At 43.1% G+C, this 27,409-nt stretch overlaps 1 protein-coding gene across 2 annotated transcripts in view; it reads right to left on the reverse strand.

Annotated features, from left to right (window-relative positions):
• Window positions 1–27,409, reverse strand: part of thada (THADA armadillo repeat containing) — a 96,065-nt gene that overhangs the window by 13,446 nt on the left and 55,210 nt on the right. For both annotated transcript variants that reach the window (XM_054600106.1, XM_054600104.1), the window contains exons 30-36: window positions 22,989–23,092; window positions 18,345–18,427; window positions 9,218–9,615; window positions 4,786–4,910; window positions 2,551–2,623; window positions 1,236–1,386; window positions 939–1,061 (exon numbers count right to left, since the gene is read on the reverse strand). In XM_054600106.1, coding sequence (XP_054456081.1) covers window positions 939–1,061; window positions 1,236–1,386; window positions 2,551–2,623; window positions 4,786–4,910; window positions 9,218–9,615; window positions 18,345–18,427; window positions 22,989–23,092 — 1,057 coding nt within the window. The remainder of the gene's footprint in view (window positions 1–938; window positions 1,062–1,235; window positions 1,387–2,550; window positions 2,624–4,785; window positions 4,911–9,217; window positions 9,616–18,344; window positions 18,428–22,988; window positions 23,093–27,409) is intronic.

Raw genomic sequence — 27,409 nt, forward strand, 5'->3', positions numbered from 1 at the left:
ATTGCGATTCTGTAAGTATTGTGATTCGATATTACGACGATTTCTTTTGGTTATTTTTTTTAAAACACTGGACCATGGAAAACAGTTGAATCATACCTTCAAATACAACACAGTCAAATTCACTTAGAGCTTTCCAAGTTTTATTTCAAGTTTTAATTCCTAAATCTTAACTTAATGACTGCAGGGCAGCCAATAGAGAAAATAAATAAATAAATAAATAGTTTGCTGCTAGCAGGTTTGGCTTCCTCCGCCGTTTTGTCTGATAACTCAGGATGGTGTTGAGTGATATGGGCACGTATGTTGGTCGTATTACCACAATACTTTATCTTTCCGTGGCATAGTTCAGCATTGCTCATGTCTAACTAATTTTTTCCTCGTAAATTATGAAAGCCAAAGTTCTTCCAGACGTGCGATTTAAACTGTTGAGGTGCAGCATGAATCTCGGGACTAACGTCTGACATGTTTGCTGTCCAACATGTTAGCCTTTGTATTCCTACCTAGCTACTACGTGTGAAGCTGCGCTTCTAGCCGGAAGGAAATCATGAACGAATAGATTGCATTGCGCCATCTGTAGGATTATAAGCGGCAACGTTTTTTTCCGCCTTGAATAAAATAATTAAAAGTAGGCTACAGACAAAACATCGATTTGGGAGGCAGCGTGGCGATTTAAAAATCGTCACACACAAGAATTGCGATTCGTAACTGAATCAATTTTTCCCCCCATCCCTATCATCGACCCTTTTTAACATCGCCATGTGTTGTTAATTTTTTGTATGTATGTTAACACATATGTGTGTGTGTGTATTTCAGTAATTATCACTGTGGTCTTACACAACTTACAGTGGGTGAGCATGTAAGTCGATGTGAATATCACGTGTAGAACCATACTTGTGTACATGTTAGTTAGTGTGTAGCACATTTTGTGTGTGTGTATGTACCTGAACTGAGCAGAGATGATGGTACATTAGAGATGTAGTCAGAGGCCGAATCTCGCACATCCTGGTCTTCGTCCTGCAGAAGCGTAAATAGACTCCTCCACAGAGAAAGTGAGGTGGACAGACCTGAGACACACACACACACACACACACACACACACACACACACACACACACACACACACACACACACACACACACACACACACACACACACACACACACACACAGTCTAAGACTTTGACTTTATTTTTTGCAACACATTTCTTTGTTCACATCAAAGTATTCGTCTGGACTCACCCAGTGGCAGGTGAGGGCTGGTCAGCAGAGGGTCTGTACAGCTGACCAACACCTCGGCGGCCATCAGCTTCACCTCCACCGGCTGCTCCTCGCCGCAGCACGAGCACAGCAGCGCCCCCCACTCGGCTAAACAAGCGACTGCACTCACACCCTAGATGGGTGGATTGATCGGAAAAACACACTGGTGTGAAGGTCAACAGGCATTTTTAGTTAAGCGGTTAACATGAGGGGACTAAAATCTGTATTTGTAATTTTTTCTCCATTCATTTACTCACTTTTTTAACTTCTCACCCTTTTTCACGCTTATAAGCATTATAAGAAAATTCAGATGGTTCTCTCAGTATTCTCGTTTATTTGTTCCTTGGACTTTTTTTTAAAAAAAATCTCCACTGACAATGAAGAAAATTGGCTTACATGACCACTGGCTACATAGTTGGTTTGTTTTAAAATTCAATAGCCAGTATATATATATTTTTTATTATAGTTACTGAATTATCAAAATTGAAATGAAAAGTGTGATAACAAAACCTAAAGGATGAGAAGGTGGTAACACGCCTTGCAGTGAGGGTAATTAGCTGTATGCTAGCTAGGCTACATCCACACTAATAGGTTTTCCTTTTAAAACAGCGTATTAAAGCGAAAACAATCTCTGTACTAATAAAGGGTTTTAGTAACGTTTTCAGTGCATACTAACATGCCTGGGAATGCATATCACATGATCATTCATGTACACTGGGCATGCACATACCCTTGTAAACAGGAAGCAGGTTGAAAGCGCAGCTGATCGCGGGAATTGCGCCAATAGCTTGCTTTCTGGGAATTTTACTGCACCAAAGCTGCCAGCATAAACATCAAGGTCAGCAGCGGCTATAATTTGGTATCCATGTTGAATGAACCACATGTGGTCGAGGCTGAGGTTGTATGTTATCTACCAGGGCGTGAATAATCAGGAAAGACCCAATCAGGATTCTTATGTGGATGTCTGCGACATTGCTTTCAGAGGTCTCGGTTACCACCCATCCAGACTAAAATACAAACCAAGAGTTTTCAAACTAAATCGGCATCAGTTGGGTTTCCGAAAGTCTCTGTTTTAGGGGTGCGAAAACGGCGAAGGAGTGTGAGCGTTAGGTCACACGTAGCAAAAGTATCAGTGTGGATGTAGCCTAAGCTACCACAAACAGATCCTGACGGTTGGTAGGAACAACCAACATCATCCTGTACATTTGGGAATTGTTAATTTACGCAAAAGCCTCCAAAACATCTTTTAATGCTGGTTAATAGATTATTATTATAAGAATTATGAGTCAGCCTGTACCTGAGGGTTACAGTTCACCAGTTGAACCACCAGCTGAGAGACCAGGGTCAGGGCAGCACAGTGGAGCTCCACACTGAAACACAACATCCAACACCTGATACCAGCTTTCAAATGTCTCAGAATAACTTTGTATTTTTAACGTTTGTCCTGGAAGAGGGATCTCTGTTCTGTGGTTATATCTGATGTTTCTCTTTTTTAGGGTTTGGGGGGGAATATGAAGCAAATCAGTGATTTGGAATTGTGGGCTATATCTGGTTAACCAAATCACATCCACCTCTCCCTTCACTTCAATATAATGGCGAATAGAACTTCATTTTGAGTGTTTTATGCTGCAGTCACACTGCCAGGAACACAGCAACAGGTCATAAGTAATTTCCAATAGAAGCTGGTGACAATGTTTGGCGCCCCAATGACTCGTTGAAGAGTCCCCCAATTATGCGGTCAATGAACTCTTGAGCAACACTTCAACGACACCAAAATGATTTGGCTTTTGTGTCTGGTAGTGTGAACATAGCATTGGAAGCAAAGTGAGTGAGTAAACGTTTTTAATCAATTTAGGTTAACCGACCCTTTAATGTGCAGTGAGAGGGTGCGTAAATAATACTGTGCTCCTCAGTTCATTCCGTGGAAACCAACCATCAACTACGCACACATCGCTCAACTGTATTGACTTACAACCCACAAAAAAGAAGTGTGCTGGTACTCGCCACTACATTATGGACCACAATGGCCCTGGGTGCCATTCAATCAGGCGGGTAGACAAGGGCGACCAGCAACCCAATCTCGTCCCTCCGCCGCTCTAATCATAACCCTGGGGCCACTCCACAGGGAAAGTGGATCCCCGGGTCCAGAGATTGTGGCCAGGAAAATACTTTACAGGGCTAAAAGCCTTTGTAATCCAATCCGTATTCAAGCCTGTATTCTCTTGTCGGGGTGAGAAAAGTACAGCTTCGGCTTGTCAAGGAAGGTGTGTATGTCTGTCAATGAGTGTCAAAGGCAGTGTACACGCACACACACAAATGCTGCTTGTGAAATCAGTTTGTGGTAAGAGGAGGACAGAACCTCTCAAAGTCTCACAAAAAAATAATGGTTTCAGCGTGACAGGTGTGAATAATCTAATGTAGGAATAATGCTCTAATGACGGCCTTTGAGAGCACAAATATCAGCTTTCATCTGTTTTTTTCATTTTAAACTTTCCATCTCTGCTGCTGGCTGACAATTCAGTTAACTAAATACCTCAACGATACACGAGCACCCACGCAGAAAGGGGGCCAGTGAGCTCCAGGTGTGCCCAGGTGTGGGGTTAAGGTGCAGCCAGTGATCCTTGGATGTGCCTCCTCCATGGACTCAGGCTCTGAATGAAGGCTTGACAGCCAGCCTTCCACACAGCAGAGTGAGGGCTCTTTCACAGGTGGAGGGAGCCAGAAACAACAGGAGGAGGAGGAGGAGGAGTGTGTGGGTTGCATCTCGCTGTGTGTTCATCCATCACAGTTTAAAAGACGGTCTGGATTTGCTTTAGGTGCTGTTTTGACAGCGAGTTTTCACCAAGTGTTTTGGAGTCACGCGGTTAGCCGCCTGTTTCCTGCATTTACCTTGAAATGAATTAAAGTTGCAGGTTTTGTTCTGTTGTATGCCACAGTGCTCAGAGATCAGGGTCTACTGTATGTACACAATATATATCATTTTAAGAACCAGAAAACACAATCCAAAGGTTTGCTATACACAACCACATGCATAGACATAATCAAAATTATCTTAAAAACTTGATTTACCGCCTTGTTGATGTATGCCTCTGCCAAACAGTCAAGTGGCAGATTACATCCAAAATGTTCATCAGATATTTGGCTGAAATTGTGTGAATAATTAGTGAAGATTTCTTCCGTTGGCCACAGTTACCTTTGAGCACCAAATCATCCAATCTGGTAAACCTTGACTGCAAGTAAACAGTCTGTCCTCAGTCCAACATGAGTGCAGAGCGGCCCAGAGGGCATGACAATCACTCTGGAGGTAGAGGGAAACCTGTTTGATGTTTAATGGTGATTTGCTTTCATTTTGTCCTCCCCTTCACTGCCCTAATATGTCGATATTAAAGGGTTGCCTCAACCAAATTGCTAAACCAAATTGGTTTACTGTACTTCTAAGCATCCCAAAGGAAACTCTATTCACCTCCAAATTACAAACCACTAATTCGAAAAGATCAAGATTTTTTGTACATGTATGTGTGTCTTCTCTGACCTGTGAACGGACTTCTGAGCCAGAGCCAGAAGGTGCAGCAGGGCCTCCTCCTGGGACAAGATCCTAGCACCGTCCCTCCACCTGAGCTCTCCACTGGAACTCAACACACGCAACACCGTGAGGACCTGAGAGGAGGAAGCAGAGACAAAGGGATTGTCAAAGCAGTAAGAAATAAGATATTAATGTAGTCACACACACACACTGGTGAGGAAAATTGCTCAGGGCCCATCCATCAACACAGCTTTGGTGTCCTCTCTCTGCAGCTCGGCTGGCAAGTTGCCCGGACGGTATTTTTAACCCCACCGGTCAGATCCTCCCTACGCACACCCAAACCACGGGCACACAGCTGCCTCACTCTTCCCTTCACACACAAACACACACACACACAAATATAAATGCATGAGTATGGATGCACACACAGGCCAAAGAAGATGTTCATCAACATCCCTCTCTTTCATTCAGGCAGTAATACGCTCCTCGTCTTTTGCCTACTCTTAGCATCCATTCAGCTTAACTTGACTTCCTGTTTCCTTCACCCCCCCTCCTCTCCATCCTTCCCACGCTGTTTTCTTTGCCCGGTCACTCCTCCGGTGAGGGAGGCAGCTGACCGAGTCAGGAGGAGGGGAAAAAAGGGACAAGTTTTTCCTCGGCGTGAGACCCCGTCTAAAAAACACACATCCAGCAGAGAACACATGTTGACATTCCTGCTGCACATCCCGATGATTATTATTTCTTTCGGGGGCCCCCAGCCTGTCTTTATAATAAAGCTTGCTTTATAGGATCTGTGTGTGGGTGGAGAGCGGGCACATGCGATGTCTGCGTGTAAACATCTGTATATATGTGTGTGATTGTTTGTTTGTCTGTGTGAGCAGTAAAAAAAAAAAAAAAAAGACAAGGTAGCAAGGTAGACCTCCTACTTGGTCGTCTATTGTTCTGACTAAGTCGGATTAAAACTAATACGTTTCTAAGTATAATGTCAAAGGGTCGCTAATGCTATAGCAACAAACCCGCAGAATTATCATCCTACTCTGCAGTTTATCTCAGCTCTCTGAAGCGTCTTTAAGCTCTTTGTTTTGGTTCTCCGGGTCACAAGCTAAACTCTCAAAGTTATTTTCAGCCACAGCAGGCAGCTGTTTTTAGCATAAAAAAACCAAAAAACTGATAAACTTGCTGACCACTTCAAGCCCAGCGTCAAACGGGAGACAGACAAAGCAGAGACCAGCTTGTAAACATGGTGGAGTATTTTTCTGTTTGCTAAATCAGGACAGCACCAAAAGGAGAGTGAATGCTGGGCTTATTTGGGATGTGACCTTGCTGTACCCCGTTTTATTAAATACCGGTTCTTTAAAAATGACAAAGTTTTAGAATGAGCCATATTTATGAGATGCGTCGACATGCGACATGGCGGCAACCTCCGGGTCTGAAAGTGAAGCCAATGCGAAAGAGCCTTAAACGTGCATTCACTCTACTGACCATCAGAAGGCGACTCCCCAAATCTGATTTTATGAAGGTCAATGAGAAAATGACCCTACTTCTTCAATACAGCGTGATGTTCATTTGGTAAATTATGGTGCCATTTAGAACTTTAACCCTTTCTCAGTGTGTTTTCAGTTCATGAAAGTTAATAGAAACATTTTACTAGAAATTTCCTGTTGGTGGTTCAGTTGTACTTAGCTCCACAGTGCTGGTTGCAAGAAACCAAGATGGCGACGGCAAAAATGTCAAACTCGAGGCCTCAAAAATGCAGTCCAAAAACCAATGGTGGGTACGTCCGCTTCTTACTACGACTGTCCACAAAGCAGTCGAGATCATTAAAAAAGGGGGTTATCACGTTTGAATACGTTTTCAGGCGAGTAAGTATTCCCGATACGAGTTTAGTGAGGAGCTAAGAGCTGAGAGTGGCAAGCTATCTAGTTAGCTACTACCTAGCGGTCAGACAGGTTGGTTTACTTTGATCTCTAGATTAATTTAAATCAACTGGAGCTGCTGTATGTTTCCAAATATTTATATTTTTCAATGCTGCTACTACTAAACTTGAAGAACAAACACAAATGCGCTCAAACCGGTAGCGTACTAAAAATAAGTGGGGCAGGATTAGAAATCCTGACAAAAGTACATAGTGTACACACAACGCTAATGTTGGAGAGTAATTTTGAGATGTTCTACCACAGCAGCCCATTATACGTGAGGTGGACACTGTATTTTTCAGACAATATTTCATAGACCATTGGCTTTTCTCAATTCCAATGAAAGTGAATACAATCATAAGGGCCAGTCATGCCAAGCCAGTGCCATTTTTCATTGGGCTACTGCATTTCTCTCTCTTTATGGCAGAACTCAAACACTCACACAGTTTAAATCCCAGCTGGTCCGACCATCTCCGCTGCCTCTGACTTTTAACGACCCGCTTTAATGAGCTGCCGTCTTGCAACACACTCGGCATGCCCACGTACTCAAATATACACGGTCACAGGATAACATGCCAACTCAGGCGCGGCGGCGTACGGACTTTCATAGCTGTTACATGCAAATAAACAGAGAGGCCCACCCTGCATGAACACACACACACATAAAAAAAAAATTAAATATAAAAGTTACCCAGCTTGCAAAGCGGTCTAGGCTTTTTGAGTCTGGACATCCTCGAGGCGTTGCTGCTTTTCACTTGGTATTAACTGGCATCTTGAGCCAAAGCAGATCTCATGCCAAACCAAGAAAGAGATTGTCTCTAAACAGAGAGGCTGCCAGTGGAAATCTCACTACATGATTTTTATTTAAATTTCTTAAAAATTCACAATAAACCCAAACAACAAATTGACTGGTTAGTCCGGACCAGATATAGGATCAGAGTGGGAAAAAAGCTTACATATAATAAATTGTTTATAAGGTCAATATATGATAGATATAAGATGAAAGCGTTTCCATTATTGCAAATATTTATGACCGACATGTTGCTAGACGCCCCTTAAATGTGTTTTGTTTTTAATATAATTTTGATGAAAGAATTTCCCTCCATTATTGCAAATGTATTTGCCATGAACGTCACTCAAAGCCACTTAACTACTGGCAAACACCGACATGTTTCTAGATCACCTGAGTGAAGAACACAAACTTGAGAAACCGTCCAAATTTGCTGCCTGGCGCCAAGTGTAATATGATGACAAGCGGTACAACTTTGCGTCTGGTGCTGAAAAGTCGGAATATTTCAGCTTTTATGAGCATTTATAAACGGCAAGAAAAGCGCACAGTACCATAGAAAAAACTAGGGTTTTGCCGGCGATACGTCTCGGTGTGATCGGGGCCTTATGGTGTTTTTTAATTTGCTTCATTGATATGAACTGAATATTTTCTACATTTTGAGAACGTGACGAGGCATTCAGGCTACCAGCTTTCCCATTAAGCCCTCTAATGCAGTCCTTTAACACGTGTCTTGAATAACGCTTGAAGATGACGGACTTCCTCAGACTTTGGAAGCATCACCTTTGGGCAGGATAGCAGACCAACACGATGTCCTTGGCCCACCTGCTGCTCCTGCTCCTCTCCCAGAATGCTCCACTGGAGTCCAGGGCGAGCTATGGCAACCGGCCCATTTGGGCTGGCGTGTCCTTGGCGCGGGGCGGTCTCCACTTAACGGGGCCCTGCGCTTTAAACATTAACGGCTGGCCTGTAAAGCAGCGCCTGGCAGAGAATGCACGACCAAAAGAAACAAAAAGCTGAAACGCAACACGTATGAAAAAGTCTGCAGCAGCGAGGCGAGGCAACACACACACACACACACACACACACACACACACACACACACACACACACACACACACACACACACACACACACACACACACACACACACACACACACACACACACACACACACACACGCACACGCACACACACACACACACACCAGTGCTGAGTCACGTCAGCTCTGGAGGAGTGTTAACGACAGGAGTAACAGCGCAGACCTGCTGGTCCTCGCTTTATAGACGCGCTGAAATACAGCCTTCTGTCCCCAAACAGGAAACGGGTTGCGTTTGCCTCCTCCAAAACTTGTTAAAGTGGAAGCCTACCAAACCTCTCATGAGTGTGTGTAAGTGAGTGAGAGAGAGAGCGGGCGAGCCGGCCCGCTGCCAGTGCGCCTGGCGTGTCCCCCGGCAACCGATTAGCCTCTCACGCAAGCCTCTGTGAGATGGATTTTGACATTTAATCAATTTACGGGCAAATGTCCCTGTGGTTCACTGAAACTGTGATTGGTAGGAAAAACATTTTTTTCCTCATTGTGTGATGACAGGACTCTGAAAGTAATGCTTCTTTGGGCTGTCACAGACTCCCCCCCACACACACACAGACTCACACACATCCATAAAAATGACCCAGACACTTTTAAAGACGCACAACAAATGCACCTCCTGTATTGTTTCGGTGTGTGTGGTCTCACCTTGGCCAGACACTGGGGGTGTGTCTCGTGAAGAGCCAGTCCGGTCAGGTTGGACAGGGTGATCTCGTCCAGCCACTCAGGTCTCCTCTTCTTTTCCTCCTCCTCTTCTTCCTCCTCCTCCTCCTCCTCTTGCAGCCTCCTCAGGACCCCCTCCAGTGCCAGCTCCCTCACCTCGTACTGAGGACATTGCAGCAGACAGCACAGGAGCCCTCTCGTGGGTTGAGGGCCCCCCCAGAGATCGGGGATCTCCACGGCGGCGCTAAGGGCCACGCGGGCCAAGCTGAGCAGGTACTGGGTGGCTCCAGGCCCCGGGGTGGTGGAGGAAGAGTCGGAGGTGATGAGGTCTGAGTCCATCAGGACGGACAGAGTCTCCCGACGCAGATCACCGACCTCTGAATCTGATACACAGACAAACCTCCATGTTAACTGACAGTGTAGCATGAGGACACACTTTCAGGGTGGCTGTTAAATTATTACTACTTTGGCAGTTATTTAATATTTAACCATTTAAAGGGAGAGTTCCCCGAAAAAACTCCTGTCTATTAACCTATCTAGGTGGTTTCGGTGTGAGTTGCCTAGTGTTGGAGATTTCAGCCGTAAATATGTATTCCTTTTCTCCAATTTAATGCCACTACGAGCCATTTTTGCTCAAAGTGCCAAAAAATACATTTAAAAAACTCAACAGCAATGTGTCTTTCCAGAAATCATTACCAGTTTTTTTCTTGCAGGAATTATTTTCTTTCAACCATAGTTCCGACATGAAGCTACAGATAGGATGTGTTTCTTTTTTAGGGTGAACTGTCCCTTTAAGCATTTAACTGTTTGCCTAGAGTGCAGTTTTTAAAGCAAAAGCTAGAAACAAACTGATGTACAGAGGCCTTGAGAGGCAAGTGAGTAAAAAATGTATATATTCGTGTCCATTTTCTAAGTCACAAAACACAAACACATACACACAAGCCTTTGTGAAGCAAACAGATGCAGACAACAGGCCAGACTGAAGAAGCCAGTCTCCTCTGTTCCTTTTCTATTTTGACTTTTATAGGAAAGGCTGCGTCAGTGTCTGTTTGGAAATGCCCATGGCTGTGCCAACCCAGCCACCTGTGAACTTACACCCTTGGGGAGTGCTGGGTGCACAAATAAACACACACACGCACTCACGCTTTTCCTCTGAAATATAAGTATAATCCAGAAGCAGGGCAACTATAGAGTAACCCGATTCCATTCTAAAGCTGTGCTCCTCCCTACAGTACTGCTCCAAGACTCCACACAGACTCCGCTTTGACAGCCAACTCAATTAGTTTTCACACACACACACACACACACACACACACACACACACACACACACACACACACACACACACACACACACACACACACACACACACACACACACACACACACACACACACACACACACACACACACACACACACACACACACACACAGCTTATGAAACCCGGTGCAACTCAATCTGGCCCTGCAGCGCCGCTCAAAACGAGGGACTGACAAAAGAGCGGGAAACGCAGCATTCCTCCAGAGATGGGCCGGGGTTACCGTGGAGACGGGGCCAGGTTACCATGGAACCTGATCCTCAAAGGGGGTCCGGGCCAAATAAGCGTACCCTAATGGTTATAATGGGGGAGGTAGGGGCACAGTAATGACACCGATGATGAAGGGAGGGGAGGAGGAGGAGGAGGAGGAGGAGGAGGATGACTGACGGAGAATGGGAGCGTGTCAAAGAGAAAACGGCTGCCTGTCACGGTGGAGTAGAGGGAAACGCTGTGTGTGTGTGTGTGTGTGTGTGTGTGTGTGTGTGTGTGTGTGTGTGTGTGTGAGAGAGAGTCAAAGGAAGCATGCTTCCATTCGATCGTCTCACACTGATGCATTTGTATATAACGCTGCGGTCCATATTCATACCTCATGATTGTTTACATCTCGCAAAAAGCATACACAAAATCCTCACAAAGATAAAACACTAAAAGGGAAGCAAATTGGGCAAGGACCCCCAACGCATACTTTCTTTTGACAGACTACAAATGCAATCGTTTCAGAGGGAAAGAAAAAAGGCTGAGCAAAAGTGAAGAAAAAATAAAAGGCTGAGACAAAAAAAAGAGGGTAAGAAAGAAAAAGAGGAAAAACAACATTAGTCAGGATGCAAAGCTGTTTTTTTTATGATGGCTTCTATTAAAATAGTGTGTGTGGAGGAGTTGGTGTGTGTGTGTGTGTGTGGGGGGGGTTTCCTGGCGTTCCTGTGAATGTGATTTTTCATGCCCGTTCATAAACAGCCATTGTTCCCCCCCTGCAGCTGTGTTTATTTAAATCTGCGTCTACAACACTTGTGTCTCTTAAATGCTGCTCGTGTGCAAACCCGCACCTGGACCGTGACCAGACTCCATTAAGTTGTGATTGCTGTTCTTTATATTTCGGGGTTACTCTGGGATGAGGCCCGGCTCAGTGGATTAGAGTGCCAGCCAAGCATTGGGGGTTGTTAATAAATGCTGGTGTAGGGGAAGGTCTCAGGGGAGGAATTTACATATGTATGTATACTGGTCTGAATCCTGTATCAGAGATTTATAGACTGTTACAAACACAGCTGATACCTGAATTTTCCTCTAAAACTGACGTCAGCTTTAAATCTTTTAGCATATACTGAAATATCTTGTCAATTATTGGATGGATTGACATTCAAAACCGGTCCAGGCATTCATGCTCCCCTGGGGATTAACTGATTAACTGTTATTTTGTTCATTATTGACCAGTGCGTTGCCCTTTCGGAGAGTGGCCCTTCTGAGAGAGCGAAAACGCTCATCAGATGGACTAAGAACTCGACACCGCAGTCCTGCAGAGTCTGAAGTAAAACAGATTAACGGTTGTCGAGATATCCGAAAGACTCACGAACATATAGAGATCCCGTGCTTTGTAGCAAGATCAATCTGCCCATTATCATCTCAATTAAACCACAAATCGTCTTTTCGGTTAATAATTCCAAATAAACACTGTTGGCATCTTATTAATAACGTCAAACATTTATTTTCTGTTTAATCGACTTATTTATTCATTGACAAAAGATTTCAACTATGGTTTTTGACATCAGCTCTAGACACAGGTGCACTTTGTGCTTACATGTTGTTGTTGGCATCAGTAGCTGTTAGCATCAGTTGCTAGCTCACGGCGCCGCTCAGCACTTCGCTCAGACGGCGGTTCAGCTGAAAACGCAATCCCAACTGACTGAAGCGTTGCGCCCACCCTCTGTTTCCCCCTCAGCTAAACACTGTTAGCTCTGTGAGCACTGTTACTGTATTTTTCACTGTTAGCCCCGCTAGCACTGTTAGCCTATAGCAGCCGGCTCAGCCATCACCATGTTGGGAGCAACGTGGAGGCAATACAAATGCTCCCAATCTCGTTTATAGAGCTTCTTTAAGCAGAAAATAATTTGACTCAAAGCACTGATATGGTTTGCAGGGACCTGGTTTGCAGAATATTTAAAGGTTTTGTTTGAGAGTCACATTCAGGTCTAGAGGCAACATCCAGCACACGAACAGGAAGCATTTTCTTTAGTTCCACGTAGTGAGAGAGCGGGTAAACTGATACATTAAATCTAGCTTTATTGCTAGCCATACCACTGCTCTTGAGCACACACAAACAAGCATCAGGTTCACTGTACAACATTCCAGGAATCAAAACACGGAAAGAAGTAAGACTTTGGTGGACACACGCCAGATTGAACTAAAACATTTTGTGAAGGATCTGCGGTTCTGCTGATTTCCACCGTGCAGTTGTCGTGTTTTAGTCGAGAAACTTGAGACTTTAAAGAACCAGCCCTTAACCTGGTGTTATTAGCCCTCGTGGACGCCCAAAATGAAAATACAGTAAGTCTGTGAAAACAACCCAACAAATGGAATGTAGCAAAATAAAGAAAATACCCAATAAAATGATGCTTCAGAGATCTAGATTCATATCCTCACTTGTGGGTCATGTGTTTGGGGTAGATTTTAGCTGACCTGTGTTTTACAGCGTAGCTCAAATATCTAAGCTAAATGTAACTAGCACATCTGGTTTAAATGAACCTGGTCAGCTGGTGGTTTAGGGTAAGATGGGCACTGCACCGCGTTTGGATGGAGGACGATGGGTAGGCCGCCAAACTAAACTGTAAATTAACACCCAAGTCCATTCCAACAATACCAATATTAAAGAAGTGTCACTGGGAAACAGAGTGAAATTAATAGTTTAGATTGTGATGCACCATGAAAACTAAAGTGTGCTGGACGTGTACTTGGGTGTAGGTGTGTGTGTCACTGCTTCCCCATCGGTAGCGTCCGCGGCCCACTGAAAGCTGGCACAGTAAAGACGCTTCAAAGCGTCAAGACGTTGGCGGGACACTCGCACGTGCTCTCACACGCAAGAACACAGCTGGATTTCACATCAGCTTCCACCTTCATTACCCAAACTGTGAAAAACAAACCCCAGACGCTACGTGTATGTGTGTGTGTGTGTGTGTGTGTGTGTGTGTGTGTGTGTGTGTGTGTGTGTGTGTGTGTGTGTGTGTGTGTGTGAGACACACAGTGTGAGAGAGCTGTCCTCCTTCTCATGCTGATGGAGCTTTACAATTTGCCGAGGTCCCTCCCTCTAATTACCCTAAAAGCTCTGTCCCTACATATATACACACACACACACACACACGTGTTTGTGGTTTTGCTCGTCGTCCTAAAAGTGATAGAAATAACAGCTTGCTAAAAAAAAAAATTACGATTTTGTCTACCAGTAGCTGTTGGATTCCTAAATTCATAGGGAAGTTTTACTACTTTGCTGCCCGCATTACTGCTGATTGTCTGCCAAACAGTTATGACAAAGGCAGTGCATCTACAGGAGGGAAAATGAAGTGCAAATGAAAAGTGTTTTAGAAGTTAACTCCAGACTGAAGCTCTGCTTTTTTTATTGCTCTAGAATATTAATACTGCATCAATATCAATCATTCATCTTATAAATCCATTCATCTGATGTGTTTTAAAGGCTTTAGTGGTTTGGACCCGATGTGTCTATGAGCTGTGAGGTCAACTAAAGAGTGATGTCGCCCTTCTTAGTTTCCCTTGAATAGCAGCAGATTTCTGATCATGGAAAGCAGTTCAGGATTTAGGGAGAAAAGTCAGAAAATAAAACAATCAACATTTATTTATTTTTCTTCCCAACATCCTAGATGTATCTTGAGACCCCATTTGGGTCCATGACCCCCGCGTTTTGAATCCACGTGGCGTAATGCGTGGACCGACATATCCCGTCAAACCCCATCGTATTTCATAGAAGAAGGAGGAGGAGTACAAAGTTCCTTCTCTTGACATTGAATTGCAGTGGGTTGGCATAAAAAGAAAGCTGTCTGTAAATATGGAGCTGCATGGTTTACCAAGCTGCCAAACACCAACATCAATCTCATGTTCTAAAGTTGCTAGAAGCCTTATTATGGAAACACACTTTTTTGTGTGTGTAGAAAGCCAGAGTCTATCGTAATACAACACTTGCATACCAAACATATATGTAAGCTGTGAGCAATACCGCTACCAAGATAGAGATAGCTACTTTTTCTTTTTTTTAACTCAGACTGCTGAAGCCTCAAATTAGCTTAAAGATGCGCTCACAAGTTTTATTGTAAACAATATTTACATTCCCTGTTTCTCACCAGAACAAATTCAATGTATCCCGGAGGCCTTGTTTGAAGTCTGATTGTATAGAAGTCTATGAGAAATGACACTACTTCCCACTTGATTTATTACCTCAGTAAACATTGTAAACATGAGTTTATGGTCTCAATCTCTAGTTCCAAGTCTTCTTCAACACAGCATGATGTTCATTTAGTAAATGATGCTCCTTTTAGAGTCAAATAGACCATAAAGCAGGGTATGCTTTAGGGCCTGGCTACTTTGTGATTGACAGGTCGCTAACGGAGCCGTATACAGCGTATCTACATAACCTCTCTGCAGTACAAATATGGTCACTTACATTCACTGGTTGCACAATTTCTTACAAACAGCTTATGCTTGTGCTACGGTAGTAGCAGCTAACGAAGCCTGTGGCCAATAGCCTCACATTCAAACTTGCAGTCTTCAGCCCAAACCAACGCCATCTCAAGTGACATTACTTAAATATTAAATTATTACAGGAAAATTTACAAGATGAAAAGCATTCTTCTTCAGCACAGACATAGTAGATTTACCAGGAAATGAATGCTTAAAACAGATTCTCAGTCAGAGGGCAGAGGAAAAGTGACTCATCACACATCATACCAGCACTGCCACACTAATGAAGGCTCATGAGATTCCAGCAAACTCACTAATACTTTAAACATTTACGCTCCTTTCTTTTTCCTACTTTCCCCTACCTCCCTCACACCAAACCCTTCAGCTCTTTTTTTTTTTTTTTTTTTTTTTTACTGGCACGGCTGAAAGGCAAAAATAAACAGAAGGCTGGCGGAGGTTGTGATGAAGCGGCGGACGTTGGGGGATTGTTTTTATGAGTCTGCTTGGATCAAAGAGAAATGCACACGCACACGCACACGCACACACACACACACACACACACACACACACACACACACACAAAGAGGTGTGTTCAGAGCCGAAAGGAATTGGCTGGTAAATGCAAAGTTCCTACTTGATGCAGGGTGCCAGTTAAAATGGGTAGAAAAAACCCCCTGATTGTTCACCTCCTTTACCCCTGCTGCTGCTGCTGCTTTTGGGATGAACTTGCCCAACCTGTGGCTTCTTTGACTCGGATTTGTTTGAAAAGTGCAGTTACACAAGAGGAAAACGGGTGAGGGATTTAGGAAATGAAGAGGAGAAGAAAGACAAGATGGAAGGACAGACCAACAAAGTAGGGTGAGAAGCCAAAGAGCAACTTGTGATAATAATAGAGAGGCATTGGAGGTGTGTGTGTGTGTGTGTGTGTGTGTGAGCTTAAGGGTGCTTATTTAGTTATGTAAGGGGCAGAGCCAAGCCGGGCCGGGCGCTCAATCAACGGGCTTGTTTTGAGAAATCTTCGGTATTTCCACTGTCAAGACCGACATGTGTTCAGCACATGGCCGGCCGAAAACATAAGTGCCTCCCTCCCTCCTCTCCCTCTTTCTTTTTCCCTCCCTCCCGAGTACAGCACTCCGACATAAACTGGGTCACAGGCACAATCCCACCATCTGTCAGAGATCGCTCGCGTTCGGTTTCACATTCCTCTGCTGCGGAGACCCCCAGCCGGTCACACATGGCCCACACACACACACACACACACACACACACACACACACACACACACACACACACACACACACACACACACACACACACACACACACACACACACACACACACACACACACACACACACACACACACACAGGGTGATGGAGATAACTTCTGTCAACAATGAGTCTAAATGGAGAGCGTGGCGGACAGCCTCGCCGGCAAACATTGTGCCGTGGGTCGTCTGTTCAGACTTTAAAGTATTCACACAGACACAGTTGTCGTTTGCTGTGCTGATCAACTTTCCAGCAAGCGGCTGACATCAGCAAAAGATCATCTAAATCACAATCAAGTCTAAAACAAGAGTGAGAACAGACGCGGCCACGTTCAAGACCAAAATTCAAATTGTTTCCACTCAATGAACCAAAAATAGAGCAACATTTCCAAATTGAATAAAGTAAATTAAGTCTGTAGTAGATCTTTTTTTAAGTTAGTATTTTTATTTGTATTATTTTTGGAGGATGTATCGCCAATTATAACCCTAAAAGGTAGATAGAAAAAGGTATAGGGTAATAATACCCTAAACCTTTTTCTATCTACCCAATTCCCTATTATTATTTTTTTGACTTTATGTTAATGTAATATTTGTAAGATTACGATTCTGATCTGTTTGGTCAGCCCAACATATAGTACACTGTCATAAAGTACACCATTTGCTCTTTTCAGAGGAAGTAACCGTTGAACATCTTAGCCAGAGGAAGGTCTGTCAGGTTAGCCAGACTGTGAGCAAAAACACATTTAAACGCAAGCTGAGCAGGCAGACTGCACCATTAAAATATTTATTTTTTGTTGAGGAATCTAATGTTTATTTTTACAATTAATCTAACAGCTAATTCATAGATTATAAAAAATACTGACTAATTTACCTATAAATAAACAGATCAGCTCTCACCAATAACTAATCCAGCTATTTGAGTCGGTATCGTCCTGATAGCCGATATCGGTGCATCCCTCATAAAAACAAACACATTTAACAAGATAAAAGACCCTATATGTCATATGCCTGATCAGAAAAATACTGGACCTAAAATTCAAAATGATTGATGTAACAAAAATAATAATTTAATCACTGTATGACATAACAATCCTTTCCCTGAACTGGAGACGCAGTGTTTTAATTAAGCACTGCACTTTAAACCTAAAATGATTAGGACATGGATTGATCAGTTAAGATCAATGCAATGCAAATATATTATTGTCTGAAATACTTCCACACTTTAGAGGATCGTGGGCGAGGTGTTTCAGCGGCTTTGTTCTACGGTGGAACGCATGCTTTGATCCGGCGCAGACATTCCTGCTAACGCATTTAGTATGTTACGCGTCAAAATCTCGCCAATGTGACTTTTTGCAGCCAGTGAACACAATTGTCCATATTTGGATTGGAGTTATATAGAGATGGTCTATACGTCTCTGGTAGCGATCTGTCAATCACAAAGTAGCCCTGCCCTAAACCATACTCTGCTTTATGGTCTAATTGACTCTAAATGATCATAATTTACTAAATGAACATCATGCTTTATTATAGAAGACTTGAGACCAGAGATTGAGACCATAAACTCATGTTTACAATGTTTACTGAGGAAATAAATCAAGTTAGAAGTAGGGTCCTTTTCCCATAGACTTCTATACAATCAGACTTATTAGCTAGCATGCAGGTTTAAGACACTTCCTCATTGGCTTCACTTTTCAGAAACGAAGGCTGCTGCCTGATAGTTACTCATGATCATCTGGTAACCATGTGACACAAACGCTAATACATCAGACAGTGAAAGAGGGTTGTATTTGCATCCTGCTCCAGGTATAAAACTTGATCAAGACGTAGCGACCCTACGTTAACTACTCACCGTCCAGAAGACTGATCTTTGGCCCACACAGGCACACCAAAACATCCAGAAAAGCTCCTCTGGTCACCTCACAGAGATTCTGTCTACAAAGAAAGAAAAAAAGACATATTTTTGCCATTTCTTACACCAAATGTATCCTGGGTAATATGTTTTGCCTTTGAACTAGCAAAGTGCGTTGAAGAAAGAACCTTTTATAACCAAAGCCCATTCATAAACCATTTATCAAGTTGAAGAGCTAACACTGCAGTCATTGATTATCTATTTTCCACTAAGATCACAGACAGAGATTTTTTTCCAGAAACAGGCTCATGTCTCACCACAAGCCGCTGAGTTAGGTCATCGGACATTTGTATCTCAATGGGATCTATTGGTTTGGGATTCGGTGTGATCTCAAGGGCTCTGGTCATTTTCCTCATCCTGATAAGACTTCTTTTGGGGGCTTCCTGTCTGTGTGATAGGAGTTAGATAAAATAGTTTTGGAACTCAAGCTTTATTTATTAGCTTCTTTCCAGCGCTTTCTCCTCACAAGGTTTGTGTATCTGGTCTTGTGGTTGTAATTCTTGTTACACAATCCAGTATTTAGTGTGAAATTTAGTGAGTTTAATTCGACTGTATTGATTCTTAAACCCCAGGCAAATGTAACACTAGTGTATTTACGTGCAGCCAAGCAATGAGGCTGTTGCAAAAAATCACCACGCCTTTTGGCAGGGAAATAATACATTTTAAGCATTTTTATTTTTTTGTAAATTGCCATTAACTTGGTATTTTCTTAATATATTACGTAAATTATGTGATCGGAAATATAGGTGTAGATAAATGGGTTTTTGGAGTCAGATGAGGCCATCACCGCCATGTCGTGTCATTACCATTCACATCCATGCAACCAATGTGTTTATGATTTAATTGTTTACAAGAACACACTAACAAAATTGTCTATCCAGCCACTTCATTTTGCTCTCAAAGTGCACCACAATGATGCGTTTCGGTTAAGAAAAGTAGCCCACAAAAACTAGTGTAAAAAATCCTGCATTTCTTTTATATCAATATACATATGGATATTTTTCCAATATCGCGCAGTCCCGATATGTATATTAACAAGAGTGTAGCGTAACATGGCAGAGAAAGCTGTGCTCTATTTATTTTCAATGTAAAAGTGCTTAAAATCAATTAATATTTGTGATAAATAATCACAATCTCAATGTTGATCAAAATAATGGTGATCATAATTTTGTCCATAATTGTGCAGCTCTAAATAGGGTCCACGGTGTACAATAGCAAAGTTTCCCTTAATAACTTAACCTTGCCAGTAAACAATGTATTTCATGATTTTAATATAAGATTTCTGTTTCTTTCTGATCTTGTATTTTTATATTTTTTTATTGGTCTTATTGTATTAGTCTGCAATTCAATATTCAATATCATGGACGTTTTGTTGATAAACTAATTAACAATGGTTTCAGCATGATTCCTTTTAGTGTGGCTGTGATTGGCCGACAGATGAGTCACTGACATGTAGAATGCCCAAACAACAAGTCACTGTTATTACTGGGTCAACAGCTCGCAGGAGAATAGGACAACGATGTGTGTTTTTTTCATTTTGTGGCGGATCCTCGAAGCCCAGAATGTGGTTCCATCACATGAGATGCCTCCAGCTGTTGTACGATTGCAGATTTGATTAACTCACTTACAGTTTTACACGCATAGAAACAAGTAAAGGCTTGAAAAGAGGAACAGATTGGGATTATTTCCTCACTATTCATAAATATAATAACAGATTTAGTAAGTAGCCTAAACTCTTTGGATTTCCAACAGTCAGGATGTAAAATTATCTGAATTATATTATTTGTGAATGTTGACATTAATGTGTTGTATCTACTTATGGCTTAAGTGGAGCAGCATGTGTGGGCCGTGGGATGTGTGTGTGTGTTTGTGTGTTCAATCAAGGATATGACCACAGCGCTGTGTAAGCCCACAAGTGTGTGTGTGTGTGTGTGTGTGTGTGTGTGTGTGTGTGTGTGTGTGTGTGTGTGTGTGTGTGTGTGTGTGTGTGTGTGTGTGTGTGTGTGTCTGTGTGTGTGAAAACAAGGGAGACAGTGTGTGAGCTTGACGTCACATTTTCATCACTCGGATATTAATAAGACACACGCTCCCACACACATCCTCTGCACGCACACATACACACACAATACATGTGATGGAGCTTGGGAAGAGGGCTGGGGGTGAGTGAGTGAGTGAGTGAGTGAGTGAGTGTGTGTGAGTGTGAGTGTGAGTGTGTGTGTGTGTGTGTGTGAGTGTGAGTGTGTGTGTGTGTGTGTGTGTGTCCAAAGTGAGAACATATCTGGGCAGGGAGAGTTCTGTGAAGTGGGTAGAGTGTTCATGTGTGTATGAATGTGAGGTTACATTAAAATACAGGCTGTAACAAGCTGAATCATTAGATCACAGTCCAAACGATACAATAGAGAACTTCTGAAAGGTTTGTACTGGGGCCGAAGAGCCACCAGTGGGCAATGTGACAAGGTTATCGTTCAACATGATACTTGTTGGCCAAGATAACGGTACCCACACGTCCACCATAACAGAAGGATATTCCACTATGCAACGCATGTTATGAATTTTGCATTATATTCTCTCTCGTTCTCTCTCCATTTCCTTGGGTTGTTATGGCGTATCAAAAAAACAACATTGTAGCATACATCAAATTTTATGTTATCGTGGTTTATTAATGTGATGTATGGTGCTGTTAGATTGCTGCTAGACCGCCACGTTTATACAGGTGTGTGTGTGGGAGGGTAAACAGTTTTTGATCGCAGTGAAAATTTTGGTTTTGAAAGGTTAAACGGCAACAAATATGGATTGAGGCAGAATATTTTGTTAGATTGAAACTATGAGCTAAGAATTTGGGAAATGACTACATTTGTCTCTTTTTCTAGCGTTGTTATTAAGTCATTTTATATTTTCTGTGAACTCATGTTTGAGTGAGGAAATGGCTTTAACTAACATTATAAACTGTTGTTCCAGTCTGCAAATCTTTTCAATTATATATTTTGCTCACTCTGGTAGAAAAATACATTTGCCAGTGATTATCTTGACTGATATTACTCCAGTGATGAAATAAATCCATGTCATAACCTTCTTAAGTTTTAAAGTTTTAAGTTAGGTTCCTAATTAAAATAATGATTTTAGGAAGGGGAAGTAATGATTCAATTAATCTTTTTGAATTTCAGGTCCAGAATTTTCCTGACCAGTCATCGGGTCTATTGCCTTGTTACATTTGTTTATTTTTGAGAGATGACGATTGAATAAAATATTGAAATATTATTCGGAAGTTATTGGTAAATAAATAAAATACTCTATAAATTGTTGAATTAACTAATAAAAAAAAAGTCATCTTTAGGTGCAGCCTTTTTTAAACTCAATGAAAAAGGACTGCCAGAGAAGGTGAAAAAAGTGATTTGTAAACTGGGCGTAAAAAAGTCGGGACTTAGGTTGGAAACTCGCAGTGAGCAAACGACCCACAATCAACGGTGCTTTTGCAAAGGCAACAAAATACAAGCGTGACAGTCAATGGTGTCAAGTCTGTATGAGGGCAGTTGATTCATGGGATTTCTTCATCTCAACATGCCCTTGTGTAAAATAGCATTTACTGCCTAAAAATTGTGGCCACATTGATATTGCAACATATGCGTCTCCAGTCCGTACATATTTATAGCCATGTCCGTCTCCCTGCAATTTTTTTTGAGATGATAATTTCATATATATGTTTTTCTTAAAGCAAATTGTCAGTAGAGGAATTTCAATACCGCCCAACCCCCATCCGCCACAAAGCCAAAGTAAACTGCAGCGAGCAACTCGAGTGTCTGCAGTCATCGCTACAACCATGACACCCTCCTGGAGCCAGAAAGAGACCAAAATGACACAACACAGAGATGGTGCGAGGTCAAAACCCAACACTGACTCAGACCAGACGAACAATGCATTCCATCCTTTTTGGACGGTGGCCGTTTCAAATTAGTGGTGTTCTGGAAGGCAGAGGAGTGTTTTCTCTTTTCCAAAACGAGTGGTTCGTCTGACCTGTGCTGTCCTTAGATCTGGGCGCCGGGCTCTGCATGATCAAACAGACGGGCGGCGGGCGCGCTCTGGTGAGCAAGAATCCGCCTCGTCATCTTAATAAAGGCTCATCAGTGTAACCAAGCGTGGCTAGCAGGGGCTAGTGTTGCTAACCTGGCGACCCCCAGCGTTATCTGCCCTGCGGCTGCAGCACAGGGTGGACTGGAGACCCGGGACTGACCTAAGCTGGGCAGGAGGGGGCCGACAGGGGTAATCTGCGCCCCATCTTGAGGCCTCGATCTTGGGCGAGAGAGGGCCAGAGGTAGTTTTTTGGGGGGGGGGGGGGGTCTGCGGATGGGACGGCAGGCGGTCGCTTTGAAATGGATGCCTGGGCAGGACATGAAGCGGACACGGTCGGGGAGGGGATGAACGGTGAGACAAGGAGCTATTCTTCTGGTGAGCTGAGTTGGGAGGGCGGGAGGGATGCTTATCTGTGTGTGAATGTGTGTGTGTGTGTGTGTGTGTGTGTGTGTGTGTGTGTGTGTGTGTGTGTGTGTGTGTGTGTGTGTGTGTGTGTGCATGTGTGTCTAGGATTACCGAGAGGCGAGCCACATGCGCCGATGGAGGCCTTCGGCAATGCCGCTTCCTGCTGGCAGGGGTCTGTGCGAGTCGGTCTGGTAGGACCGCAGCAGAAACACCACCTGCGTACACACAAATACACACACTTTGGAATACATATATACATGTGAGAGCTATCATCTATTACATTTTTATACACGAGCTGATGTCAGCACCATTTGTTGCTTAGTGTCATCAACGAAAAAGAGAAGTGTGTTCGCAAACTACAGAAAGTGTAACCAACAAGGCATGTTGACACTCATTGTTTGGGCATTGTGGGTAACAGTCAAGGCAAAAAGGTCCATGGTTCAGCTGGGGCCTTTCAGGCCTTGAACATCCAGAAAGACCCCACAGTGTTCCCCACTGTGGGGTCTTTCTGGATGTACCAGTTTTCCAAGTGTCAAAAGATATGCAGGTCAGCTGAGTTAGAAACTCTAAATCGCCAGTATGTGCGAATATGTTTGCCCGTCATCAATTTACCCGGAAATCATAATGTGTGAGTGAATACGCTATCTCCTACTTTTAAATTATAAAGTGTAACGGTGAAAGGAAAATGCTAAAGAATTCTCAAAAAGGATGTTCCCCACATTGAAAATGGAATCATTCTTTTTCGTGGCCGCTGATGTGACAGCGTGTGACGGAGCCAGTTCGTAGCAGGTGGACTGGTGGTTGGGAGTGTTCAGAGGCCAGGACGCAGGCTGGCTGGCTGGCTGGCTGGCTGGCTGGCTGGCTGGCTGGCTGGCTGGGGTGTGTATTCTGGGCCTTGGTAAGTATACTCTTTAAGTCGGGGCCACGGCCACAGACCAGTAGGAAGCCATTCATTACGCAGCACAGGGAAGGAAACGTTGGGGGGAAAAACCAGGCCGACCACGTAGCACCAAGCCTGGCCACCGGGTCCCGGCCTGCCCCTTCTCTCTCTCTCTCTCTCCTCTCCCATCGTCTCCACACCCAGGCGACACCCACTGGTTCTTGCAAACAGCATCCACACCCACTGGATCCATCTCCCTATCACTGTCGCCCTCTGAGGGCTTTCTCACCTACGAGGCTACATCCGATTCCCTAACCAAATATTAAACCTTTCCAAATATTTGCAGGGCTTTTCATTGATTTACTTAAATCTCCTGGTCCAGCCGGTTTTGGCAGATACCCAGGTCACAGCTCACCTGTGTGAGACTTTACTAAGGTGAGCCGTGACCAACAATGATGACTTGATGCATCTCTTGTTTGACAAGGGTGTATTAGATGATTCTAGCAGTGTTCCATCACCCTGTTTGTTTAATAAAGTGACATTGGACCAGAATAATCTGGACTAACTGTTCTGTTTTTGTTGTACTCTTAGCCTTAAACGTTCTGGCTGACCAAACATGACAATATATCACATGCGGCCATGGAGGGTGTACCAATGTGAGGGCTGTCCATTTTTGACATTGGTGGTCAACAAATCGTCAGACGTGGCGTTAAACTCAACAAAAATCATGTTTGAGGTGACACGGAATAGCCTGGCTTCTCAGAATCGTCTACCTTGGTTTGTTTTTGTTGCTTACAGGCTGTTGAATAAAACCAAAAAGGGCTCTCAGTGGTTGTGTTCAGTTTTATTGCGTCCAGTTATGAAATTGGTTGAGTCATTCAGAAGCACGGAGCGGCACTGTTGCCAGCACCGGTTCCAGTGTGGGTCTGTCCTCGTTCCCTCTCCCTCAGTCCACCTCATCCATCGGGTTGGGAAGTCCCTGCTTGGGACGCTCAACCGGCTCGATCCAGACCGGCATGGAAGAAACCCGGAATATTTATAGAAAAAAGGTTGCCTCCCTGTTCCTCCTCCCGAAAGACAGTGCAGAACTACACCCCATGTGGGAGGAGATGCTGGGATTGGATCGAGCTTAAATGAATGGGAGACGATGAGATTGCAGCACAGAGACCTGGTGCAAGCTCATTTCAGTTCATCAAATTTCAGGATTTATTTCCTTAGCTGTGTTCAAATTGTTGTTTTTTTGTCATTTTCGATTAGGCACCAGGCTTCATTCTGTAACAAATGTATCATTTAAATTATTACCCATTCAAACATTAATACTATACACATTTCATTTAAGAAGGTTCCATAAATTTAAAAGAAATATGCCTTGTGGAATTTTCTGGTAAACAGCGTGCTTGTGAGTCCTCACACGTTTGCAGCCAAACAAATAAAATGGGGACAGACAGGTTAAAATGCTGCCCCATAGATATAGTGGTCAACAACTTCACAGGGTGTCCTTAATATAAGTTACACTGTCATAAGTTGTAAATCTTAAATACAAATTAAAAAGTGAATAATTGTGTAGGTGAAGACAGTTTAGGTACGTTTCTTTGTACTGTACTCAAAAATAAAAATGTGAAAATATTATTCTTGAATAACATTCCTCATTATTCACTCAACTAAACTCTATGTACGTGTCATCCCTTCCAATTTAAAGCAGCATTAGCATCTAATATCTGGCTGTAAATGCTTCACTGTGTTCAAAAGTGAATCACTAACTTTGCCGTTTTGTACTGGGCATGTAGTGTACAGTGTGTTACAGTGTACTGTGGGTAACAATGTACAGTGGATAACGGTGTGCAGTGGGTTAGAGCGTACAGTGGGTTACGGCGTGCAGTGGGTTACGGCGAACAGTGGGTTATATTGGTTACAGTGTACATTGGATTACAGTGGGTTACATTTGGTTACAGTGTACAGTGCACTCACATCTGTTAAGCTAGCGTTTGGAAGAGTCCAGTAGTGTGCAATGAGTGTGCACAGACAGGTAGACAGACAGGCAGGTAGCCCGTCCAATCATTACTTTCAGGCCAAATGAAATGATTGGACGGGCTTATTACAGTCTTTACAGCCACAGATAACAGATTTGTCTCTGTTTTTAGTCAGAGGATTTGACTTACTGGATTGCTGTCGGAATGTAATGGGAATTTCAATAAATATAACAAAAAAGGTTTTCGAAGATTACCAACCCCAGCTTTAATATAAATATATTGATCAATGCAGCTTTAATTCCCTTATATCCTTTCTACTATATGACCATAGTAGCAGAATAAACCACCCCTTTGCTTTGTGTTGCAACTTTAAGGAGCAAAATAACCTTTGGTGTGGCAGCGCTAAATATGAAAAATATCCTATTTGTACGCCTTGTTTTCGAGTGAGGCTTTTAACTGCTTGTTTGCGTATGTGTGTGTGTGTGTGTCTTGCTCTGTGTGATTGTGTGTTGCAAGAATCCTCGCTCCTCTTTTGGGTCCGGTAAAAATAGTGGTGGTGGATGTGAGGTCCCTTCAGACTCTGTTATCAGCCTGCCCTGCCGTCCCTCCCACTGCCGCAACCACAGACTGACCACACGCTGCACTGAGCACTCAGCACTCACACACACAGCAAGTGCAAGTGCAAATAATTGCACGCCAATTCATGGCTCAGTCCAGTAAAACGCATGCACAAAGAAACGTATAAATCGGAATTCACATAAAACCAGATAGAGGTTGGGCTAAGTGTGGACGCGCCCAATTAGGCAAAAAGAGATCCCAATAAAGACGGGCTAAATATAAAAGGAAATAAACACACTCTCTTGCTCTGTATAGCCCCATCCATACCCAAACAAAGCTTGCACATGGACCCTAGACAACGAGTCACACTCGTATATGCATATACACATGGGCGTGACGACCAAGTCATTTTGTGGCAGGCAAATAAATGTCTGTTACTACGTCTTCTTCAGAAGTTACAGCAGTGCATCTCAAATAGCCGCCAGGGGGCTGTTTGTTACATACTCGTCCAGTATGTATTTGTGTACTTGCAGCATGAACTGTGTATATATGCATATGTGTGTGTGTGTGTGTGTGTGTGTGTGTGTGTGTGTGTGTGTGTGTGTGTGTGTGTGTAAGGGAGACGTTCAGCTTAGCCACCTTGCCATTACTCCTAAAAGTGTCTCCTAAAGCAGTAAAATATGAACCACTTCAAGCGCCCTGCTAGAAACCAGGAGTCACTTTACTTTCAGATCCCTCTTAAAGACGGAGCCCCTGTACTGTTGTTTTTCTTACAGTCAACACAAGAAAAAAATGGTTAGACATGTATGTGTGAATAAGTGACAAAATTAAAATCTGCTAAATTATTTTCAGTGACAAACTTTTTTTAAGAAATCTACTTCATTATTCATACATTTAAGATTTAAACCCAGAGCAAGATTGGAATAATATGTACTACTACAACTGACTTCAGGCTAGTTGATGCTGCAGATTATGTGTCTGAAAATCTACTAAATTTGAGGGAGAAAAATGAATTTTTGACCAAAGAAATAGTAAGCAGGAATCAAACTATATGATGAATGCTGTGAATGTGGTTGAAAGCTTGGAAAAAAATAGTAAATTGACCCTGAGTTGAATTTGTTTTT

Source organism: Anoplopoma fimbria, chromosome 6, assembly GCF_027596085.1.
Source record: "Anoplopoma fimbria isolate UVic2021 breed Golden Eagle Sablefish chromosome 6, Afim_UVic_2022, whole genome shotgun sequence".
Classification (NCBI taxonomy): Eukaryota; Metazoa; Chordata; class Actinopteri; order Perciformes; family Anoplopomatidae; genus Anoplopoma; species Anoplopoma fimbria.